At 43.0% G+C, this 24,312-nt stretch overlaps 1 protein-coding gene across 1 annotated transcript; it reads right to left on the reverse strand.

The window, feature by feature from the left end:
- Positions 1-1,191: 1,191 nt before the first annotated feature.
- On the reverse strand, positions 1,192-22,354 carry LOC308315579 (voltage-dependent L-type calcium channel subunit beta-4-like; the record flags this gene model as incomplete). The annotated part of the gene is made up of 14 exons (XM_080763630.1): positions 1,192-1,221; positions 1,875-2,045; positions 2,344-2,439; positions 3,209-3,360; positions 4,306-4,406; positions 4,575-4,633; positions 5,292-5,369; positions 7,133-7,152; positions 7,300-7,379; positions 8,755-8,870; positions 8,976-9,098; positions 9,353-9,472; positions 21,027-21,119; positions 22,268-22,354. The coding sequence occupies 14 exons, from the start codon at positions 22,352-22,354 to the stop codon at positions 1,192-1,194; spliced, it is 1,326 nt and encodes a 441-aa protein (XP_080619756.1).
- Positions 22,355-24,312: the final 1,958 nt, after the last annotated feature.

Below are 24,312 nucleotides of genomic sequence, written 5' to 3' on the forward strand. Positions count from 1 at the left end.
CAACTATTATCGATCTATTGTCCGTGCACCTTTGGAGTTACATCATGGCAAGGCAACTACACAACCAAAACCTGTTCCAAAGTGGTCTTGTCCTTTAAGTTAACTTATATTGTATAAACTGTGCATTATAGTTCCAATAAAAAAACAAATCTTAAATTCCAAACAAATTTAAGAAGGTGACATTGTTTAGGCATTCATTACATCTCTTGGTTATTAGTGCTTGCCGTTATAGAGAGCGTTTCCATACCAGATTGCGGCGCATGCCACTGTGAAAGGGTGCCACATTCACAAAGCATGCTTGGTATAGAGGCTCAATTACACTGTTTACAAGACAGCTAATTCAGTCCCACAGCTTGTATTTTCATCTTCCAATACTGCACTGGTGATAATATCTGTAATATATAAACACTTAAAGATAGCGTAGTGATCTTTTGGGGTTAAAACAAAACTACCCACCCGTTTTCTTTTCTATAGAACTCTTTAATAAGCAGAAAATACATTTTCGGTGACACATTTCAACTAATCAGGAGAGTGTACCCATTTATCAGCTTAATTTTGATAGTGGTCCACTTCCAATTCTGTCTTCTCATTTATTTGTGTCGCCACTTCCAATTTCACTTGTTTAATCTGTATATCCTGTTCTATATATCCTGACTCGATAAAATTGGTGTCCCGACCTGAAAAAGCATTTCCTGTTCAAAAGGGCAAACACTCTACTTATTTTTTACCAACAAAAATCACTTACACTACCTTTAAGCCCTGTTATATACAACGCTATGCAAAAATAGCCGATATAGGGGTTGTTTGAATGCCCCAAAAATAACAAAAAGGAAAAAAAGGAAGTTGTCACAGAAGACCAAGGTGTCCCTCCTGCAGATGAAGGTGCTTTGTGAATTTTCTCCCAAGGAAAGCTTTTGTAGCAAGTGAACAGTTCACCGGGAGGAACGACAAACTAGGGCAAAGGAAAGACGAGGATGCACTGAAGAAGATTATAAAAAAGCACAGTTATAATTTAATATATATATGACCGGGGATTCCACAGAGTGAATGACAAATACGTTCATTCACTGATCCATCCCTCTGTCGTGGGCCGGAGGCTCGAGGTGGAGTTGGGAGGTGGTGTAAGGGGGGGGGAGGTGGAGAATGCATATTATTATATAAACCCTACTACTCACCCCGTTTTGTACGCGATCATTCAATTAATTCCTGTGTTTCAGAAAACTGCAAAAACGTTAAGCAACGGATGAGTGAGAAGACAGTCAGACATACTGTACATATACTGTACATACTGGGAATGCAGATACAAAGTATAAAGACAACAGGAGTGAGAATCTGAGATGGAACACGACCCAGGTATAAGGACAGTGACACACACAGCACGACACATTCAAAATAGGACTTCTACAAGCAGTGGTTCTCAACCTTTTCATTTGAACTGGGGACCCCCCCCCACACCCCCCACCCCACCCCCCAAATAATCATATTCTTAAAAGTCGTTAAATTGTCACTTTAGAAATGTGCAGATGCCCTGTATAACCTATATATAGGCTGCTGTATGTTGGTTTGTTTAACTGTAAAACATTTGAACCCACAGTTTGAGAACCACTGTTCTAAACAACAGTATCTGATTCATGCAGCATAACAGCCTGCAAATGCACAGCTGGTTTATACTTAGTTGCATTCCGTACCGGAGTCTCACACCGACAATAGCAGATCTACAAGCCCTCACTGTGAGGACGACACCAGCGCACAGCTAAGTATAAATCAGGCTTTATCCTTGACCTTCTATTAGTTAACATTACAAAGTCAACCTTCTATTCTGGGCCTCCATTCACCTCCCTGTCTTTTATGCTGCCTATTGCAGGGGGACCCACCTGTAGGCTAGAGACCACAGAGGGCGGGGTCATCAGGTGCTGCTCCAATAGGGGGTTGAGAGGGGAGGTGCCAGGCAGGTGAGTGGCACGCCAGTACACCTCCAGGTACTCCGTCAGATGTTCACATGCGTCCTCCAGTTGGTTCTCGTCCAAAATGATATCAAACATATCCTATAAATGACACAAAACATAAGTTTGAGAACCACTGCTATAAATAAATGACAGCAAAAACATGTCCTAGAAATGATTACATAAAGAGTTATATCTGTCTGTCGGGTGGAAACCTCATATGTCCAAAACTGTTATTTTTCACGATTAAAATTCAAAAGCGTCAAAAGAAGCAGCTCTACAAGCTCATTGGAGCTTGTAGGTCTGCTACTTTAGAGTGACGCTGTAGTATTATGATCAAGTAGGGCGTTAATCTACGAAAAAGCACAAAGAATTTGTGTGATTTAATTTGTCCACTCACAGGGGGACACTGAGACAGCTTGTCAGCAGCCATCAGCTGCACGTTCAGGTGCTTGCTCTGAGACTTCCCCCGGGACTTGATCAGTCTCTGGAGCACCTGAGGAGAAACAAGAGCAAAGCAACATGGGTCAAAAGATACACAAGCTACCAGTCTGTAAGTTTTATCTCCATTTGTCTCCCTCTCCTGGGGGAAGGAGGTAAGTGCAATGATCCAAAAAACGACAATAAATCTAGATTCTAGAATCCTATCTGGCATGCTGTGCAGTCTGCTTAAAAGCTTTAATGACATCGTCAACAAATGCTTGAGAAGCACTGTCCAACTGTAGCTTTATTGATTTAGCTGTTCATGTGCCGATTTCCAAAAATGTATGTCTGATTATGTCCAAATAAAAAACAGCAAAAGTCGTACAACTACAAGCTCAACACGTGCCACGTGATACTTTTGTGTGATGCTGTAGTATTTAATGTTGTTTTATGATTTTCCTTTGCTCTTTAAAGAACTTTGAGCTGCGTTTCATGTCATGAAAGGTGCTCTTCAAATAACGTTTATTATTATTGTTATCAAGTAGGGCCTTAATTTACGGACAAAAACACAAGGTCAAATATATGCCCGACGTCAGCAACGATATACTGTAATAACATAACATTCTTTACACAAATACCAAATTACGACATATAGGCATTACTACTTTTCCCACATTAGTTGAATTTCAAGTAGGCAGTGTAGTGCATCTCAAAGTTGTAGTTTTTATCCCAGTAAAGTTGTCTTTTTCTGGGTTCTCTCCCCTGGCCCGATGTACGTGATTTACGCATACTTACAGTATAGTTTCATGCCTTAGTATAAGTTGCACTGTCATATACTGTACCTTTGGTGAGGCGACCTTAACGTAGACAACGATGGGTGCCAGGGAGGTTTTGGCCAGCTGTGACGGGTGATTGATGGTGTCTGCGTCCAGCACCACCAGCTGCAGAGTCTTGGCCAGCTCAAATATCCTCTCGATCTCGCTCTGGACCTCCGCTACGTTGCACATAGCCAGGACAGTGTGGGGGGGGGGGGGGGGGGGGGAGGGGGGTACAAAATTGGCGCGTTTACACTTTATAGACATTTAGATAATAGCTTGTTTATGTGAGCAGTTTTCATGGATCAAAACTCAAGACTGAGAGGTTTTGTTAGGTTTTGTTAAGTTTTGTCTTAAATTAACATGAATATTATTGCTGTACGGCTTGACTTTACCAACCACATTGGTTTTAGGGTTAAGGTTATGTCTGCGTTATACTTTGTTGCGTGCTGTGTCGCGCACCAAAAATAAGCTCTTTGAGCTTGTAGAGCGACTATTTTCTAACCCAAGAGTTAGGCAAGAGCAAGACATGTTGGAGTCTATGGAATCTAAATGAATGAAATGAGTCGTTTTCTGCAGACGTTACCTAGGCTGGAGTGAGTGTTGGATCTCTCCATCATGGGTCTCTTACCTAGGCTGGAGCGAGTGTTGGATCTCTCCATCATGGGTCTCTTACCTAGGCTGGAGCGAGTGTTGGATCTCTCCATCATGGGTCTCTTACCTAGGCTGGAGCGAGTGTTGGATCTCTCCATCATGGGTCTCTTACCTAGGCTGGAGCAAGTGTTGGATCTCTCCATCATGGGTCTCTTACCTAGGCTGGAGCGAGTGTTGGATCTCTCCATCATGGGTCTCTTACCTAGGCTGGAGCGAGTGTTGGATCTCTCCATCATGGGTCTCTTACCTAGGCTGGAGCGAGTGTTGGATCTCTCCATCATGGGTCTCTTACCTAGGCTGGAGCGAGTGTTGGATCTCTCCATCATGGGTCTTACCTAGGCTGGAGCGAGTGTTGGATCTCTCCATCATGGGTCTCTTACCTAGGCTGGAGCGAGTGTTGGATCTCTCCATCATGGGTCTCTTACCTAGGCTGGAGCGAGTGTTGGATCTCTCCATCATGGGTCTCTTACCTAGGCTGGAGCGAGTGTTGGATCTCTCCATCATGGGTCTTTTGTTGAGAACAGACCTCTTTGCGAGAGACAGGTCTGCAGTCACACGTGTGATTGAGATCCTGAAAATGTCCACATACGGTCATGTGAGAGAAAGAAACAAGCCGTGGCACATAGAACACAGTCACTCTCGTCTACATTGACTTTGTTTCCGTGTAAACCGTGTAAGGCGTAAAAGGTATAACATTTTTTAATTTAAAATAAACAATCTGTACCCATTATTTACTGACCTTCCTTCAAATCTGTGTTTGAGGAAATCAAAGAGTGCCTTCTGCATCATATCTGTCACCTGTGTGGCAAGGTGAAGAGAGTCACAAATACTGTGACATACATATACACATACATATATATACATCATATCTGTCACCTGTGTAGCATTTGTGAGTCACAAATACTGTCACATACTTCATGATCAACCAAAAGATGATAATGTCCAGGGAACAAACAAGAGGCTAAATATAGCTGAATGAATTAACCAAATCACGAGTGTAACTCATCATTATTTGTTAGTGTAGCTCTCAGAGACGATGCAGCAGTGTCCCGAATAATATGTTTGCTGTTCCCGGTCAGAAACCCGGCAGCGAGATACAGGGCAGAAACCTGTATCTCAATATTGTATGTTGTATCTTTACTTTGTTGGACACGTGTGTCACGTGAAAGTAGCGGAAATATATCTACTAAGCTCAGAACGTGTAACAATGCAACGCGTGCCATAGATTGGCTGTTCTACATTGGATCACAGATTCTTTTCTCTTTTTTTTTTAGGTTTCCACCCGCCAAACGATGATATTTTTGAACTGCAGCTGGTTGTAGGTCTGCTGGAGGAGAAGGAGAGGGAGGGTTGGGGTGGTTGTAGGTCTGCTGGAGGAGAACGAGAGGGAGGGTTGGGGTGGTTGTAGGTCTGCTGGAGGAGAAGGAGAGGGAGGGTTTGGGGTGGTGAGACTGACCTCATAGCCCTTCAGCGAGGGTCCCACGAGAACCACTGGCCTCATGGAGGGCACCACATCATACGGAGGGATGTGTTCCTGCCCAGAAATAATGAGGGGAAGGACAATGGAGGTACACGAGAGAGAGATAGAGGGGGGTTATAGGTTGACGGATTGGGCATTCAATCAAAGCCAAATGTGCTCCATATAATACATCGTTGCTGTCAGGCAGAAACCTCTTATCTCCATATTTTAACTTCTTGTGTTTTTTTCCGTATATTAACCCATTCTGACCGGGCACCCATTTTGGTGTTGGCATCATGTTATGCTTTAGCTATTGAAAAATAGCAGATCTACAAGCTCATATCGCGCCACCGAGTGGCGCGATACGAGCTTGTAGGTCTGCTATTTTTGAAAAATCGAAGAACGACTGACATTTTTAGAATCTGATCTCAGGTCAGAATGGGTCGATCAGACCAGTGTGTTTCCAGTGGAAACCTCGTATGAATCTGATCTCAGGTCAGAATGGGTTAAGTAACGCACTGATTGATCATACTACAGCGTCACACATCAGCATCAAAAGTAGCAGATGATGCGCTGCATTTCTTTTCCAGTTTGAATCCGGAAAAGTAAACAGCTCTGGACATAATGAGGTCTCCACCCCGACGGAGACGAATATATAGACCATTTAATGCAAACAGGGGTCATCATTTAACCCATTCTGAACGGGAACTCATTTTGGTGTTGGCATCATGTTATGCTTTAGCTATTGAAAAATAGCAGACCTACAAGCTCGTAGCGCGCCACAGAGTGGCGCGCTACGAGCTTGTAGGTCTGCTGTTTTTGAAAAATCGAAGAACGACTGAAATTTTTTAGAATCTGATCTCAGGTCAGAATGGGTTCATCAGACCAGTGTGTGTCCAGTGGAAACCTGGTATGAATCTGATCTCAGGTCAGAATGGGTTAACTACAGATAAAATGTGTAATTGTTTGCCTATAATGACATGCACATCATAGGTGGAACGTGGCTAATGAATGTACGGTTGCAGACAAAACAACAACAACGACGACACGTGGCTGGAACATTATGAATAAAAAAAATCACACCCGTGTGAAGTGAGGGGCGCTCTTATCACCGTACATCGCCTCATTCCGGGCCAATCAGAATTTGCGTCCTCATCTTTGTCATCAATGTTTGTGTTACATAATGTTTGTGTTTACACAAACACTCAAAATTGTCCATTCATTGGACAATTATTAATTTATGTCACATTTGGTGGACATTTGACCTAATTTTCTCCTGTCAATGGCAAATATTGAGAAGTGTGGGGTCAAAAGCTGTATATAGGAGGCCCTCAAAAATACATTAGGCTACTGTTTGGCGTTTTGGCTTCACAAAACACTAAAGTTGCACAGGGCAGATATGACAAATAACTTAGATCATTTAATAGCTCTATATACTTAAAAGATAGTGAATAGTGGGAAATAGCCAATCTACAAGCTCAAAACACGTCACATTGAGATGTTATTTTATTTACACTGTTTTTTTTTAAAGGTTTGAAAATATATGAACATTATTCAACATGGAAATGATTATGTATACAACATAATAATAATCTCAAATAATTTTGATTAGGCGATTATGTAATGATTGCGACAGCCCTACTAGTCTGATTAATAATGTAAAAACATATACAGTAGGCGGAGAACATATGCTGGAAACTAACTGAATATGAGACTAAATGCTAGGTGGGGCGGGGGGATTGCTATTCCCTTTTGGGACCCCCAAATGACACCCCTGAATGCAAGTTGAAAGTCAGGTTTATTCTGTTATTGAGACAACTTGCTTTCGGGCAACCTACCTGTTTTTGCTTCTGTTTAGCTTGTGTGAAAACAAGACAGTCAAAATTAATAATGGAAGAGGGTAGTAAGGTAGTCAGAGGGGCAAAGTAGGTTAGGAGGAAGAAAAAAGAAGACATGTTTTCTTCTTGGTATTTGAGGGGGAAAGGATGGTATTGCAGTTACTTACATTCACCTGCAGATGGTGGTGTGGTTCTCCAGCTCCCAGTCACCATGTCACCTAGACTAGAGGAGTTGCCCCCTGATTTCCTGCAATGCATCCAATAGAACAGAGCAGTAGAACACAGAACTAAAATGATCAGACATCTCATGATCTCACGGGAGGCATACTATGGTCCGACGGAGCATTGGTTCAATTAAGGAGCATTGGTCCGAGCAGGTGCGTTGGGGGCCGGGAGAGGGTTGGGGTTAGGTTTATAGGTGTGGTGCCCCGGGGGAGGTTAGGGTTCATACATAGTCTGGATTTTCGGTGGTGAGGTGACCACTAAACTACAACATGACATCACGAGCCGCGGTGAAGAGCAAACCACCGCCACCGCTCCAGCCCTTCTCTCTGTTTTTACTCGCCACCGCTCAACGTTATTTCAGCTCCGGTGGTCAGCTCACCACCGGAGCGGTGGTCGTCACCTCACCACCGAAAATCCAGACTATGAATAGGCCTTTAACTCAGAGCGTTTCTATTTGTGTACTCTAAATGGTTATGAGGCACTGCAGGGGGTCCTTGAAATTAAAACGTTTGAGAACCACTTAGCTACACTAAATGGAACAGACAGAGTCTTCCTTTAGTATCATTGGTAACACATCAAAAGTAGCAGATGATGCGCTGCATTTATTTTCCAGTTTGAATCCGGAAAAGTAAACAGCTCTGGACATGATGAGGTCTCCACCCGACGGAGACGAATATATAGACCATTTAATGCAAACAGGGGTCATCATTTAACCCAGGGGTGGGCAACTGGCGGCCCGGGGGCCACATGCGGCCCCCACCTTCACTTAATGTGGCCCTCAGGTTAATATCAGAATACTGATATAATATTGGTTCCAGCTGTTTACAATTCCACAACATGTGAACATGACCTGCTTTAATTACTTCAGTCTAAATTAGTAGCTCAATGCTCAACACACGTATAATTAAAGGCATTTGAAATGACATAAAAATGTACATTTTCAGGATTCCAATAAGAATATAGCAAAAATAGCCGATCTACAAGCTCAATTGAGCTTGTAGATCGGCTATTTTTGCTACGACAGTAATATATGGCCCTATAGTGAGTGTGGAAATATAGTGGCCCTCTCCATCGTCAAAGTTGCCCACCCCTGATTTAACCCATTCTGACCGGGAACCCGTTTTGGTGTTAGCATCATGTTATGCTTTAGCTATTGAAAAATAGCAGAAAATAGCGTTTCTATTTGTGTACTCTAAATGGTTATGAGGCACTGCAGGGGGTCCTTGAAATTAAAACGTTTGAGAACCACTTAGCTACACTAAATGGAACAGACAGAGAGAGTCTTCCTTTAGTATCATTGGTAACACCTGTGGAGGAAGTAAGTAAGAGGCTCAGTTTGTTTCCTGTACGTACGGCTGCTGTGCATAGAGACCATTTGAGGCCCTTCTGTAACACACCTCTGTTTCTGCTCCTGTTTGAGTCTCATGGCCTCCAGGTGTAGAGGACTGGGGATGAAGGTGATGTCACCGCCCTCTTTCACCAGACGTCCAATCCACCAGTCATTATTAAACTTCTGTTTAATAATCCACAACGATCCATCAGTCAACTTGTGTTGGTTCAACACAACAACAACAACAACAACAATAACAACCAATTTCCGGATATTTATAACACTTACTTCTTTAATGTGCAGGAAGTCTTTGGCATCGAAGTTGACGGCGGCCCCTTGGACAGGACACTCTTCATCCAGAGCCCCGCAGTAACTCACATTGGTCTTCACTGCAAACGCTACGGGTTTGGACTGCAGGCACAGGAAGGTATGGCAACAAGAAGAAAGAACGCAGGTCATAGTATATTTATTTTTATGGAGGGACAGACAGTAGGCTGACAGGAATTGGGGAGAGAGATGGGGGGGGGGAAGACATGCAGTAAAGGCCGTCGGGATCGGGAGTCGAACCCGCGGCACACTGCCAGACTGGATTACCAGCCATGTCACACATTGCAAAAGCGATTTAACTTACACACATAATGTAAATCATAAGTACAGTACACTACCTTGGCTCTGTCGAGCTGTAGCTGGCCCTGGCGCTCGGCTTCGCGCCGATACGCCTCGCGGTCCTCCTCGGCTGACAGGTCGGAATCCGAGGGTCTACTGGTGTAGGAATCTGCCGAGCCCTGTGCCCAGAACACATAAGGAATTAGAGTAGGGGTCTTCAACAGGGGGTCTGGGAATTGCCAGACCCCTACAAGAAGCACAAACCAAGAGAAAGAACCAGATTGATTTCATTAGAGGTCTGATGAGCAGAGTAACAATTTATTGCTGCAATTTATGGTAACTATAAGCACGGTGAATGGATTGCATTTACTATAATGGTACCTTTTTCTAGTCTTTCTGACCCTTCAAAGCCTTAAAAGTACTCTGGAGCAGTTACTGACTGTAGGGGTTCAGTGTCTTATATAGGACATTAGGAGGACCTGGCTATTGAACCTGGGACATTCTAATTCTATTGAACCTGGGACATTCTAATTCTATTGAACCTGGGACATTCTAATTCTATTGAACCTGGGACATTGTAATTCTATTGAACCTGGGACATTCTAATTCTATTCAACCTGGGACATTCTAATTCTATTCAACCTGGGACATTCTAATTCTATTCAACCTGGGACATTCTAATTCTATTCAACCTGGGACATTCTGATTCTATTCAACCTGGGACATTCTAATTCTATTCAACCTGGGACATTCTGATTCTATTCAACCTGGGACATTCTGATTCTATTGAACCTGGGACATTCTAATTCTATTGAACCTGGGACATTCTAATTCTATTGAACCTGGGACATTCTAATTCTATTGAACCTGGGACATTCTAATTCTATTGAACCTGGGACATTCTAATTCTATTGAACCTGGGACATTCTAATGCTATTGAACCTGGGACATTCTAATGCTATTGAACCTGGGACATTCTAATTCTATTGAACCTGGGACATTCTAATGCTATTGAACCTGGGACATTCTAATTCTATTGAACCTGGGACATTCTGATTCTATTGAACCTGGGACATTCTAATTCTATTGAACCTGGGACATTCTAATTCTATTGAACCTGGGACATTCTGATTCTATTGAACCTGGGACATTCTGATTCTATTGAACCTGGGACATTCTAATTCTATTGAACCTGGGACATTCTAATTCTATTGAACCTGGGACATTCTGATTCTATTGAACCTGGGACATTCTAATTCTATTCAACCTGGGACATTCTGATTCTAAGACAGACTATACCCCTGTCTGTCTATACCTCTGAGCAACTAGCTGCCCCCACAACTACTGTTGATTAATATGTCGATTATTTGATTACACCAATTGATATGATTACATTTGACTGTGAAATGACAGTAAAATACATAATATACAATACAATTACACGTGTGTGTGTGTGTGTGTGTGTGTGTGTGTGTGTGTGCGTGCGTGCGCGTGCGTGTGCGTGTGTGTGCGTGTGCGTGTGCGTGTGTGTGTGTGTGTGTGTGTCTTCTCTCTGACAGACCAAATATAGAACAGAGCAGGCAACCGTTTCCTCTGCTCTCTCTCTCTCTCTCTCCTGCGCGCGTGCACGCACACACACACTCCTGCTTGGCCCAAATCCATGCCATCATCATCCCCCCACAATGCAGCAGTGAAAAACATACACACACACACACACACACACACACACACTCCATCCTCCAGTTTATTCTCAGAGGAGCCTCTCTCTCCTCATTAGCAAACTACACTCTGTCACTGTCGGGTGGAAACCTTGTATGTCCAAAACCTTTCCTTTTTTATTATTCAAAATAGTGAAAATAGCCTGTCTACACACTCACAATGTGACGCATTGTGAAGTTGTAGATCGGCTATTTTCATTATTTTACACGGTAGACACGGTATTTTAGATTAGACACGGTAAAGGCCGTTCATTTATGAAAAAGCACAAAAAGTTGCAATATGGAGATACGATGTTTCTGCCCGACACCAACGAATTCTGCAGGCTATCATTTATCATTTAAAGACACGCCCCCAGCATAATACTGAAAGCAGAAGAGTAAACAAAACAAACGATAACCTAATTTCATGCAGAGAAACATGGCAACATTCACATCAGTTATTCATCTTGTCAACTGAGAAGAAAAAAAAATGAACCACTTTCACCTTGGTGTTCCTATTGTCCAGTATGTCATTATTGTCTAACACTAAAAAAAATATAGACTTTTATAAAGACACACTTTTACTTTCATAAAGACATTTTTAAATCAGAACTTTCTCTAAAATAGTAAAACCAATAGCAAAGCTATAAGCTATAACAATGTGTCGCGGTGTGAGTTTCTATAGATTGGCTGTTGGTGACAGCCCTATAAACATCTTTGTTGTGTATGCATGTCGCAAGCGGATAGGAACAGATTTTCAGGCTTTAGGAAATAACTATAAACAAGCGTTTGAGATTGCGTTAGAGATTGTGACGGGAGAAGATGAAAGACTACAGTGATTCACAGGGCAAAATGAACAGTCTTTCAGCTGTGGGCAGAAACGTCTTCTCTCCATATTTTAACTTGTTGTGCTTTTTGTTCTTGCTTAAATGTAAGTCGCTCTGGATTAAGAGCATCTGCTAAATGCCTAAAATTGTAAATCGTTTGCTTGTGTTGCATGTATTGCGTTCAAATTCAGACCGCAAACAAACACAGATCCTGATGATGCTAACGTCCAAAGAGGAAGATATCAACGTGAAATGGGAGAGACGGTGCACTTAGTGTGTGTGCGTGTGTGTGTGTGTGCGCGCGTGTGCGACCGTGTGTGTTTGTGTGCATGCACGCATCGCCCCGAATCTGTCAACTTCCAATCAGCTTGGAAAGAAGCAGCAAACAAGAGCCGGAGCGGCAACAAATAATGTAGTGATATGAAAGAAAAGGGAACATTATACTACTGTACAATCTGTTGTACATTAGCATGTTGTTTTACTTCCTTTATGTCACTTCCTGTGACTGGAAAAGGAAGGGATGTCCACACACTGATTTGTACCTCTTGATGTATACAACATCAAGAGGTGTATTATTATACAACAGCATACGGGCACGTCTACAAGGAACAAGCTCTGTTGCAACGATGACAATCAAGCTAAGACACGCCCACCGCATCTAAAAGGATGAGGCTGCCATCACTTCCTGTGACTGGACTAACCCCCTTGAGTTTGTAGTTCTTCTCCTTTTGCTATTTTTTTTGCTAAAATTTGAATCCTGAAAAGTAACAGTTTTGGACATATGAGGTTTCCACCCGACAGAGACGATATTTAAGTATCAGAGACGAAATGTTTTTATAATCGTCATGGGGGCCCGCCCCCTCCCCCCAGCTATATATATATATATATCCAATGCAAAGACGAGAATTGCGCGACCGTAGAGTAGGCCTGATGATATATTCAGGTCTAATTCCTCATGGGGGCTCGAGCCCCGCCGCCCTCACAGAGGAGTCTACGTCACTGTTAAGTACTATTGTTTCATGCCAGATAACTTGGATCTGATTTACACTGCACCAGTGCCAGAACAGTCAGCGCCTTATCGAGACAGAGAGCTTAGAGAGAGAGAGAGAGAGAGAGAGGGGGTAGGGGGCTGGTGGGGGAGAAGAGGGATGGTTACAGATGAAAAGATACAATGGAAAAAGACAAAGATGGATAACCCGGGGGGTGACTATACAGGACAAAATAAACAGTGGTATTTAAGCTGTGGAGGACGATGAGGTTTGATAACAATAAAATGTCATATCGTTGCTGTCGGGCAGAAACCTCTTTTCTCCATATTTTATATTTTTGTGGGGGGGGGGTTTTCTTCGTAAATGAACGCCCTACTTGATCATACTCAATTACAACATATACCGTACATCACCCAAAAGCATCAAAATATCCTTTGGACAACATTTTTGGACATAATGTAGGCCTATGAGGTTTCAACCCAACAGAGACGATATGAAACACTCTTATCAGAGGGTGAAGCAACAGAGGGTGAGAGGCAGATGTATGCCACGGTCAGAGCGAGGTCCGTACAGCAGCTGCTGTATCAGGAGTACACACTACACAGCTCTGTAAGGTTGGGAAGATATGATGGTAATATATTTATATGCTCTAAAGTCTAAATGGTAACAGTATAGTAGGTTTGTAGAGTACCTTGCTGTTAACCAATGTAGCCTTGTGTGCAATTGATAGAAAATAAGTAGTTTTTTGGGTGAACTACTCCTTTGACACTGCAGTTACCTCCCTTGCAGAGTCAGAATATTCCAAGATATATTACAAAATTGTATTGAAAAACATTTTTTTTTTTTACTTTTGAATAATTTGGAATTGTGCCAAAAAAAGAAAACCTGACATCAGGTACTATGATCATTGATTATACTAGGAGGAAGTTCTTTTTCCCAAAAGGTGTACAGAAAGATGTTTTAGGTGGCCACACCCACTAGTAGAATAGAGCGCATGCATGAAGTGAATGGGAAATCGAGTGGAAAAAGTGGCAAAGTGACTTGGCAAAGTGAGTTTAATGTAGTTTAACGTTATTTAATGCAATCAGATATAGGGCTTTTCTGTTTGGATGTATATGGGCTGTCAAGGCCAGAAAAGTAGTTTTTTGCCACTCAGTAGGCGTTCCCGCATAACGTCCGGGTATGATGCTGATGTCACGCGCATACCCTCTATATTCTTCTAACCACACCTAGAGGTCAATTAGAGTAATGTTAACTCCATAGACACAACTCTGCGACCTTTGTTTCCTTTTCCGGGTTATTCAGGAAGGTGGGGGCTTTTGTTATGAGCACAGTGTTCACTCGCATTAGCTCGCAGTAACAGGCTGATAATGACGATTATCATGATGTGTTTCACCTGCGGGGAGTCAGTGATTGATGAGTGATGCACAGCTGGGCTGTGTGCTACCGGGAGTTTGTAGTGATAAGGATGACACAGTGCAGCAAAGACACTGATATTTTAGAGCCTTCTTCTTTCCCCCTTTCTGTTCTTTGGAGTTGGGAGTTTGTCAGCATGTCAAACTGAGCTGTCGTCAAGAGGGATGACACCCCAGTAGCAGTGGTGTAAATATGACGTTTGTACACGTCCTTAAGGTCTGAATGTGTTTAACCAACACAGTCACATATCACTTACTGCGGGTGCAGTACTTAGTTTAGACAGTTTTTGGTTTAGACTATAGTCATTAGTTAGACCAGTCATTAGTCCTACAACAACTACAACCTATCTCAAACCCTCACCCTACCCCTAACCTCCCACGGGGCAGCACACCTAAACCTAACCTTAACCCATGTCTAACCAATGACTAGTCTAAACTAAGTATGCACCCCCTTACGGCACCTTTAAACACGCTCTACCATACAATACAGACAGGTTAACATATCATTCTGCACATTAAAATAAGTTCCGGATTGTAGCTTTTTTAAATTGCAGTGAAAAATGATAATTGTTGCAGCTCTAGACAGTCTGCAGAGCTCGGAGCAGGCAGAACCACAACGTCAGAATGATGAATGGCAATAGAGAGAAACGATATCAATAAACAAGTGATGTACAGTATAAGAGCACAAAGATGAGGTGCAGGGTATACAGTAGGTACACAAAGAAGACAAATGTGTTGAAGTGACAGAGGATGTTTGACACAGAGAGACAGAATAAATGAAAACAACAGCAACAGCCTCCGAACAAAGACGAGAGGGCGACAGACGGAGAGCTAAACGGACAACTCACAGCTGAATTTAACCACTTGAACAACCCCCAGCATCCCTATTCTGGGGGGGGGAACGTTTGCCAGAAATAGCCAATCTACAAGCTTTATTTCTGGCTGGTGCAGTACGTTAGTTAGACTAGTCATTGGTCCGACAAACGACAACCTACCTCAAACCCTGACCTAACCATAACCGCAAGCACGGGAGCAGGCGCTAGTCCGTGCATGCGTGCACATGTCGGACTACTTGTTAGGTCAGCAATGTGTCAAACTGTTACTTTTCAGGGTTCGAATACTTTGGATGCTTTTTTTGTGTGTGTGTGATGCTGTAGTATGATCAAGAGGGGCAGTTTGTTACTTACTCATTGTAGCGATGCTGTATGGCTGCCGACCTGGTCCTTGCTCCCCCTCTCTACACTACATGTTGTATCGGTCCGGTACCAATCCCTTATCCCAGAGATACCACACACACTGGAGCAGCCGGACACACACGCACGCGCACACACATACACACACACATACACACACACATACACCGGAGACACCTTCTACCTACATTAACTTCCTACCTACTGTACCTGCCCCCCCCCCCTTCCCGTGCGCCTCCCCCTTAGCCATGCCCAGTTTATGTTCCATCGTGTGACGAAAATGCCGAAAATAGCCGATTTGTGATGCGTTGTGACTGTCAGCCTATTTTTGTAACGACAAAGTATAAATTGGGCTTCGTTCTCACACGCAACAATGAAACACACGCACGGACGCACACACCACCCACACACACACACACACACACACACACACACACACACACACACACACACACACACACTCTTTGTAAAGATATACAGTATACGTCATTTTATCACTTGGCTCACTTGATCAGAGCCAACTGAGTCCTATTTCCGTCTCTTTACCTCCTTAAGACACTGACACACACACACACACACACACACACACACACACGCACACACGGTCCCTGTCAACAGTGTTGCATCATAGCACACACAGCACATCAACAGTTGTAGCAGCACACAGCTCATTGTATTCCACTGCAGAAGTGAGTCATACCTCACCGCTCCACCCCAATCACATTGAAACAGTCTTAATATGAATGCATGCTCTATCTTTGAAATGTTGAAACAGTTTTTGCAGCGATACCCACAGATTATGCAGTACGCCTATTACATATTTTGTTTTTGTATACATGAATGCCCTCCTTCATCGTACAGTGTTGTACAAAAGGTATATACTGAAAGAATAGCTAACGAGCTAGGCTATTTTCGGTATAATTTATTGGCATATTTCCCAGCCGACAGCAACGATGTCTCTGTCGGGTGGAAACCACCTCATATGTTCAAAAACTATTACTTTTCTAGGTTATAAACTGAAACTGAAAACGTGTCCACCACGTTTCAATCTTGTGGCTCTGCTACTTCTAATGCTTCTGTGTGACACTGTGGTATTATTAAGTAGGCCGTTAATTCACGTAAAAAAAACACAAAGTTTAGATATGGACATAAGGGTATCTGCCCGACAGCAACGATACTGTAGAACACGGAGTCGTGTGTGTGTGTGTGTGTGTGTGTGTGTGTGTGTGTGTGTGTGTGTGTGTGTGTGTGTGTGTGTGTGTGTGTGTGTGTGTGTGTGTGTGTGTGTGTGTGTGTGTGTAAAATCCGGTTCCGGTGTGCTGCCCGCGTCCGAAACGGTTGAAAAATGACAGTTACCGTGTGGGGATCCCTCTACTGTACCCTCTACTGTACTGTACTGGCACACCCAAAATCATCATATATACAGTTAATATGTGTGTGTGTGTGTGTGTTTGTGTGTGTGTGTGTGTGTGTGTTAGGTTGCGCACATGTGGTAAAAAAAACAACCGTGCTATTTCCGTGCTCAGACCCACCCAGCCAGCTATACACACATAGCTCCGTAAGGGAGTGGTTGCACCACTCAAAAAAGATGCTGGCACGAAAATCAACACATCACCAAACCATCGGTCCCAAAGAAGGCCTGCAAATGAGTTTCATGAATATTTTAAGACTGTGCAATATTCTCTGGGAATCTGGGAAGATTGTCATGGAGCCCCTAATCAGGATAACTAATGTCCCTCTTCTCAATAAGATGTCTGCTCAGCTCCTTTCCTCTCTCCCCCCTGCTCTCACACTAATGGTTCTCAGGTACACTGCTCCACTAACCTCCCCTCGGCATGAACTCCGTGCTAATGGAGCTGTGCTGCATGGTGCTTCATTTTAGCTGAGGTTTTTTATTCTTTTACAAAACTAAATAAAATAATACCTTCACTGTCGGAGGGGCAGAAAACCCTGTATGTCCAAAAGGGTTGAACCATTTTAAACCCTATTGAGCGTCTTCTGTTACTCGATGTTTTGCACATTATAACAAATATGTATTGAACGACATTTGCACAGCACATTTGCAATTTTACTAATCTGCACAGTTCACATGAGTGAATAATATGTATGTAGTGTGAGTCTTTATGAGTTTGAATGTTTAACAGTACCCATGGTGTGTTTCAGTAGATTGGGCTGGACCAGTCAGGATGTCAGAGGGGGATTGAGATTGTGCTTTTTCTATTAATGATTATACATGTTGTAATATAGTGTGAAAAGGGACAGACTCATTATTGTTTTATAACATAATTGATGTGGGTTTATGTATTTATTCTTTATTGTATGTTCATGTATGTTTTGGATTTGGAACACACCCCTTTAACAGCTCGTTAGCCTTCAGCTGTGTATAAAAGACTGTGTGTGAAAGGTTGGACATCACAATGTCAACAGTCAAGGCTAAGGGTGTGACATAATTTGTCCATGTTGTATCTTTTGGATTGAATGAATATGAAGCACATGCATTAGTTTATATAGACATATGAGTAGCATGCCCTAGCTGTAATCAGCTGTCAGTCAGTTTTGATTCTCATTCACATCTCAGCTGATCATGACGTCACTCATTCATACTGTACGTGCTCCTGCTTCACTATTACAGCTGCTTCTTGATCACAGGCACTGCTACCGCAACGGCTGTTGTCAAAGCTTGCCTCCTCCACCCCAGCCTCCACCTTTTGATCTCAAGTCTGGCATAGTCTCAAATACTTGGGAAATATGTCTGCTGATTCAAGCTAAATATCAATGTCAATATACTGCTTACGCATTGCTCAAAAAAATGCATAAACTGAATATTGAACTGGAATTTGCATGTGCATGGCTCTTAAGTCATCTAGAATTCAATATCGATAAAGTAAACTAGAATTCAACATTGATATAGCTCTAATCTGATTCATGACATTAATGTTGAAATGCATTCAAGTTGTACGCTTCAAGTTTGCATGATTCAAGTTAATCTCATTAACTGTCTTTATGTGCTGTTCTTGTTACCCATGGGGGATTTTGCTAATGTTCTCTGTTTTTTGAGCGCAGAGCCTTTAACGCCAAGTTTAACTGTATACCATTTGTTGCAATAAATGGTGAAATCTACTTTGATGTGTTTCCTGTCTGGTTCAACTTTACCATGCCTCTGTACTGCTTCCAACTGCTAAAAATGGTCATTCTCAATTTCTCACAGGGACATTATCACATATAATTAGACTATTGATTGGTCAGTGAAGGTGAGATATACTATTTAAGTAGGTAAGATATACTACCCACTGAGCAATAGATGGCTATTAGACGTGCGTCTAAAAATGCGATAAAAAAACGGACGTTGATTAGCGGTTGTTTAAACGTCTATATATAGACCGTCTATATACTGTATAGACATTTAAACAACCGCTAATCAACGTCTAATCTAAGAAGCCGTTTTTAGACGACCCTTTAGATGAATATTAGACAAACAAATGCTCAGTGGGTAGGTGTAGGTGTTTTGTCGTTATTCTGTGGGTTGATGATGGCTACTGTTTTGACCGGGACAGAGGCACGGCCAGTAGCAGTTGAGGCAAACACTCTCGCCCCAAAACATGATTTACTAATCTGTGATTATCGGGTTGTAACTCGGACGGCACTGAGTTGGCTCAAGCGAGCTTTGTGGCGTTCGGCACGGCAACTCGCTCGTTATAGCTCGCTCGGTGGTGCCTCTCGTGGCTCAAGTTCACTTGAGACTGCGCGCCTCCACCGCGGTCAAAACAGTACTAGCCATCATCAACGCAGAGAATAAAGACAAAACACCTACTGAGCTCATCGATAGGTCAGTATGCATTCATTGACAGCATCCGAATGGGGGTGGCATTTTCTGTAATTGTGGGAAAGATTCTGCAGAAAATAGTCACTCGACAAGCTCCCAAAACGAAGGCCCCTACCGGGAGGACGTAGAGCCTTCGTCGTTCTCCTCCTGCCCAACACTCCCCACTGACGGGTGCCGCCCCAGCCAGCAGCAGTACATGCAATTTCTAATATCACCCTGCCCGCAAGGCTTCCTTCCCCCGAACATGAGCCAAGAATTCTGTTCACTTAGGCTTCACTCATACCTTTCGATCTAGCATACAACATTAATGCATGCTAGATGAGATGAGACTTGTTTACTGATGCAAGCTCCCAATGCATTTCCAATGGAAGTCACATGGTTTGACACAATATTTTAGTTGTACGGCTTTCGGCTGTGTTTCGACTGCCCCCCCCCCCCCCCCCTCGCCCTCATACAACAAAAATGTTGTGTCAAACCATGTGACTCCCATTGGAAATGAATTGCGAGCTTGCATCAGTCAATAAGTCTCATGCATCAGCTATACATCAATCTGTTGCGAAGGTTTGAGTCAAGCCTAAGTGCTACATGCTCCTTTTAGAAGTTTTCAAAAGGTAGGGCAAATAACTACAAATCAACGTTATTCGGATCTTGTAATGGGCGGCCCCAGAACCTTTTCTCAGAACTCCTGTATACCTCCCAACTAGTTTGGAACACCGTATTGTGTTTTGCTGTTTTCCCATCGTCGGGAAGGAGCAGTATTGGCTTTTGCGATTCAGGAGACAGAAAAAGGGACCCTGTGTTCCAATGGATCCTAAATGTGACACGTGCCTTGATGCGGTGCAAGTGTAAGTGTAGCGCTAGATGTGAGCATGCCGAAGGCACTAGAACCTCTAGAGAACCATGTAAATATAAACGTGTTCTGAAAATTCACACTGCCGTGTTAAGTGGTCAGATGGGTGGACCAACTACCAACACAACCATTTTACAAGTTTTTCAAGTGGGCCCTGATCCAGATAAGTTTGTGAGCCACCGTTTCTTTCTTTCTTTCTTTCTTTAGAGAGGTTTTCTTAAATAAAACCACATCTCCAGATCTCTACCTCTCTAGTGTATACTTGACCTCAAAACACTACAGTAATTAAGACACTGACTGACTGGGCTGCAGGGTTGGGATTTGGATGGAATGCACTGCTCTCTCCTGGACAAAAAGAGCAATTGCAATGTGTTGGGACAGAAGGACAAAACCTAAAGGAAGCCGCAACACAATCTCAACGATGACACCAGGACAATAAAAATATGAACAAATTCAATGTCTGTCTGTCTGTCTTTCCTATCCATCCATCCATCCATCCATCCATCCATCAATAGCTGTACGGTACCACTTAAACACCAGCATCTGAAGCTCACGGATCGCCATAATTTATGCTTTTTTGTACAGTGTGTGGTACAGGCGGAAGTCAACAAATAGGAAATTAACCGTGGTGTAACGCAACACAACAGACATTCAACACTAATAAACAGCGTACAGTGTGAGAAAGTGATGTGATAATGTAATGTGTTGAAATTCAGAACCATTGGTGCAATCAGTGAGTAACAGCGGCACGTGTTTCGTATACAGACATTCATTCAGACATTCCCTTTTTATATGTTAGATTGCTCCAATTTGGATGTTTCTATATCTTTCTAAATCAACCATCTTTGATGCAACCCAGTGAATGAGATGTATAGAAGCACTTTGTTCAGATTGCGTGAACAAAACCCAAGGCTATTTATAATTAGCTGTGAATCTCACCTGCCGCTTGATGAAGCTTGACGTGGTGTCCGAAGAGGTGCTGCCATCCGAGCGTTTGAAGCGACTCTTCCGCTTAGGCAACTTCCTGGGCAGCTGTGCATGATTGGGACACAAGAGAAACAAAACGGTTCACAGTAGCCTATTTAATGCAATAGAGAAAAGTTAACGTTTAACTATAATGTAACTTTTAGAGGCTATAGAAGTTTGAGCTCTCTCTCTCAGAGATTGGAGTGGAGGGGGGGGGTGGTAACACCTCCCCTGTTTTGTCACACACTTGCATAGATGAGCTTTAGTTTGCATGACAGACAGACAGACAGACAGACAGACAGACAGACAGGCAGACATATCACAGACAGACAGACAGATCACAGACAGACAGACATTAAAGGTTATGGGGGACAGACATTTATACAGTGACATCTCAAATAGGAAGTCAGACTTACACGAATGGGTAAAAAGAAAAAAGACGACAACAGAGTAACAGATTTCAGGATTCTGTTGCTTCAAAGATATCTGAAAATGAATATCCAACTTTTACGTCCATATAGCCTGCCATTTATCATAATTGTTGATAGGCTTTAATATGAAATTGGGTGGCAGCTAGGTGTTATGTGTAGCTATAGCCTATAGCGCCACAGCAGCAAGCAATTGTACATTATTTAAACAAAAAATGTAACAGCTTAAATCAAGTCCATCCATTATGGGGCCAATTAAGGCTATCATTTGCTATCATCAGGCTATCATTTTGTCCGTTAAGGGCCTATTAAATGAAGAGTAGCCTAAACATATAGGCTACAGGTGAGAGTCGATCATGGCCTTCACCTTTAACAACCTGAGTAAATTAATCCACGGTCCACGATATGATACATATGTCTATCTACACAAGGCTGTGTGCAGGGGCAGCGGGGCTTTGCAGCATTTGGAATAAATGATAAATCCATGCAGAATACATTCGTGGGCCCAATTTGCGGACTAAAACAACAACCTAAAACGGTGTCCTTGTTTTGGTTGTGTTGCATCCCGTTAAGAAGACCGTAGCCTACACTGGCATCAATCTGCAGGTAAAAAGTAGCCTTTTCCCCTTTTTTCGCTGCTTAACGCGACGCCTTAGTTACATATGTTGCTTCGCTCCGACAACAAGTAGCATCAGGACCGTTATTTTAAACTGCACTTTCGCTCTGGAGGTGGAGGTAGAGGTGGAGGGGAGGGGGGGGGGGGCGAAGAAAAGCACGGAGACTTACCTGGAAATTATAGTGTGACTGAGAGACGGTCTCGACGCCGCCAGACAGAGGGTCTACAGACGACTTGGACATCTTGACTTGCACCATCTATTGAGAGGAGCGGAGGGAGGCGGCGAGCAGCACATATAGATGTGATGATGGAGTTGTTCCTACTGGAAGAAACGAGCGATACAAAATACATCGAGATGCGGTAAAAAAAAAAAAGGGGGGGGGGGGGGGGGGAGAGGGGCGGTGAGGGGGCGGGGGGGGGGGGGGGGTTGGGGCGCAGTGACAAAATAATTTGGAAACGGGAATATGGCTATTAGTTTACTGTCCGACTAATGATGCCCCCAAAACAAATTATGAAAAAATAAATAAGAGACTAATAGTGGGGAGCTAATTTATCCGATACGCGGCTGAAGCGTCGACGTTCGAGCAGGCCTATTCATTCTCTCTCTCTCTCTCTCTCTCTCTCTCTGTCTCTCTCAGCTGAGGTCCGTCAATCCAGCTAAAATAAGCCATAAAAACTTCCGGTCCTCGGATTCCAAAATAAAGGCTTAATGATGACAAATATTTAATATTGTTCTTTTTCAGGGGTGGGCATTTAATTACAACATAGCATGGGCTAGGGCCAAGGTGCAAATATACCATTAGCCTGTTTGTTATTTTTGAATAGTTCAACTAGCCAATCTACATTGACATGTTGTGAGCTTGTACTGGTCATTTTAACTATATGTTTTGCAAAATAGTAATAAAAAGGCAAAGAAGTTTAGGGATAAGGGGTTTAGCGGTGACGAAAATGGAGCCCCAAGTCTTTGCCACGGATACATTTTGTCCGTGTACGGAGTCCGGACTGCAGCTGCAGGAAGGAGGCACTCACCGGGGCTTCCAATTTGGCATATCCTGACAGACCATTCATCATGGACACTATAGTGGGACCAGGGGTGCCTGTGCAATGTCAGGAGTGGGTGAATGGACAGAGCTAAGAGTGGTTGAGTGGTTCTCAAACATTTTCGTGTCAAGGTCAATATAAGGACCCCTCAATGTGGATTTGGCCGCAGACCCCCACCTGAAAATATTTTGTGCCAGGATTGTGGTGTTAAAAATGTTCAGATATTCATATTTCTTGCAAAAATATTTCACGATTATCATTGTTTTTAAAAACCGATGTATACATTATATTAGGGTTAAAGTGGTTAAACGGAATTAGATTAACACATTTGCTGAGGAACCCAGTTAAGCAGGGCCGGTTCTAGGCATAGGCGAACTAGGCGGTCGCCTAGGGCCTCAACCACTGAGGGGGCCTCGTCACAGGGAGAAGATTTTTTTTTTATTCATGTATGTATAAGTGCACAAGATTGAAGCATTTTCATGGCAAATTTACAATTTTTTCTGGCAAAGCAGGAGGGGGGGCCTCAGATTAATATGTTGCTTGGGGCCTCAAAAGGCCTAGAACCGGCACTGCAGTTAAGGACCCCAGATCCCACTTTGAGAACCCCTGCATTTGGCCGCCGACCACCATAATTAATTTGGTTCCATTTGTATACTCTCAGAGTAAGGTTCCTATAACTATCAATAATTTTAATGTGGACGCCCTGGAACCCCTTCAAGGACCCCTGGGGTCCCCACTAGACCCCACTTTGAGAACCACTGGTCTACTACAGCTGCTCCTTAACTTTTAGACAGAGCACAGCTAGATACTGATGAGATTTTGCCAGCGGTTTGGGCTCTCAAACTCCTACAGCCTTTCTTGAAAACACTTCCTGCTCTGGACCGACCATGCATCCTGACTGACATAGTCCTGACTTTTACGTTGATAACGACAACAGGAAGTGAAATGCTTATTCTAGTTATGCTTGACACAGGTCTTGTAGTTAATTATGCTCTCTTTACAGTGGTCTCTCTATAGCACTCTCTCTCTCTCTCTCTCGCTCTATATTTATTGCTGAACTGTTTATCCATATTGTAAGCTGATATGTTGCTTATTAGGGTTATTTTCTGCAATGTTTTGGCTAATGTTCCCCTCAGAACATGGGGTCCAGATGGTTCTGGACCTATGCTTCTCA

This window comes from Protomyctophum bolini (genome assembly GCF_963924005.1).
Source record: "Protomyctophum bolini genome assembly, chromosome: 5".
Classification (NCBI taxonomy): Eukaryota; Metazoa; Chordata; class Actinopteri; order Myctophiformes; family Myctophidae; genus Protomyctophum; species Protomyctophum bolini.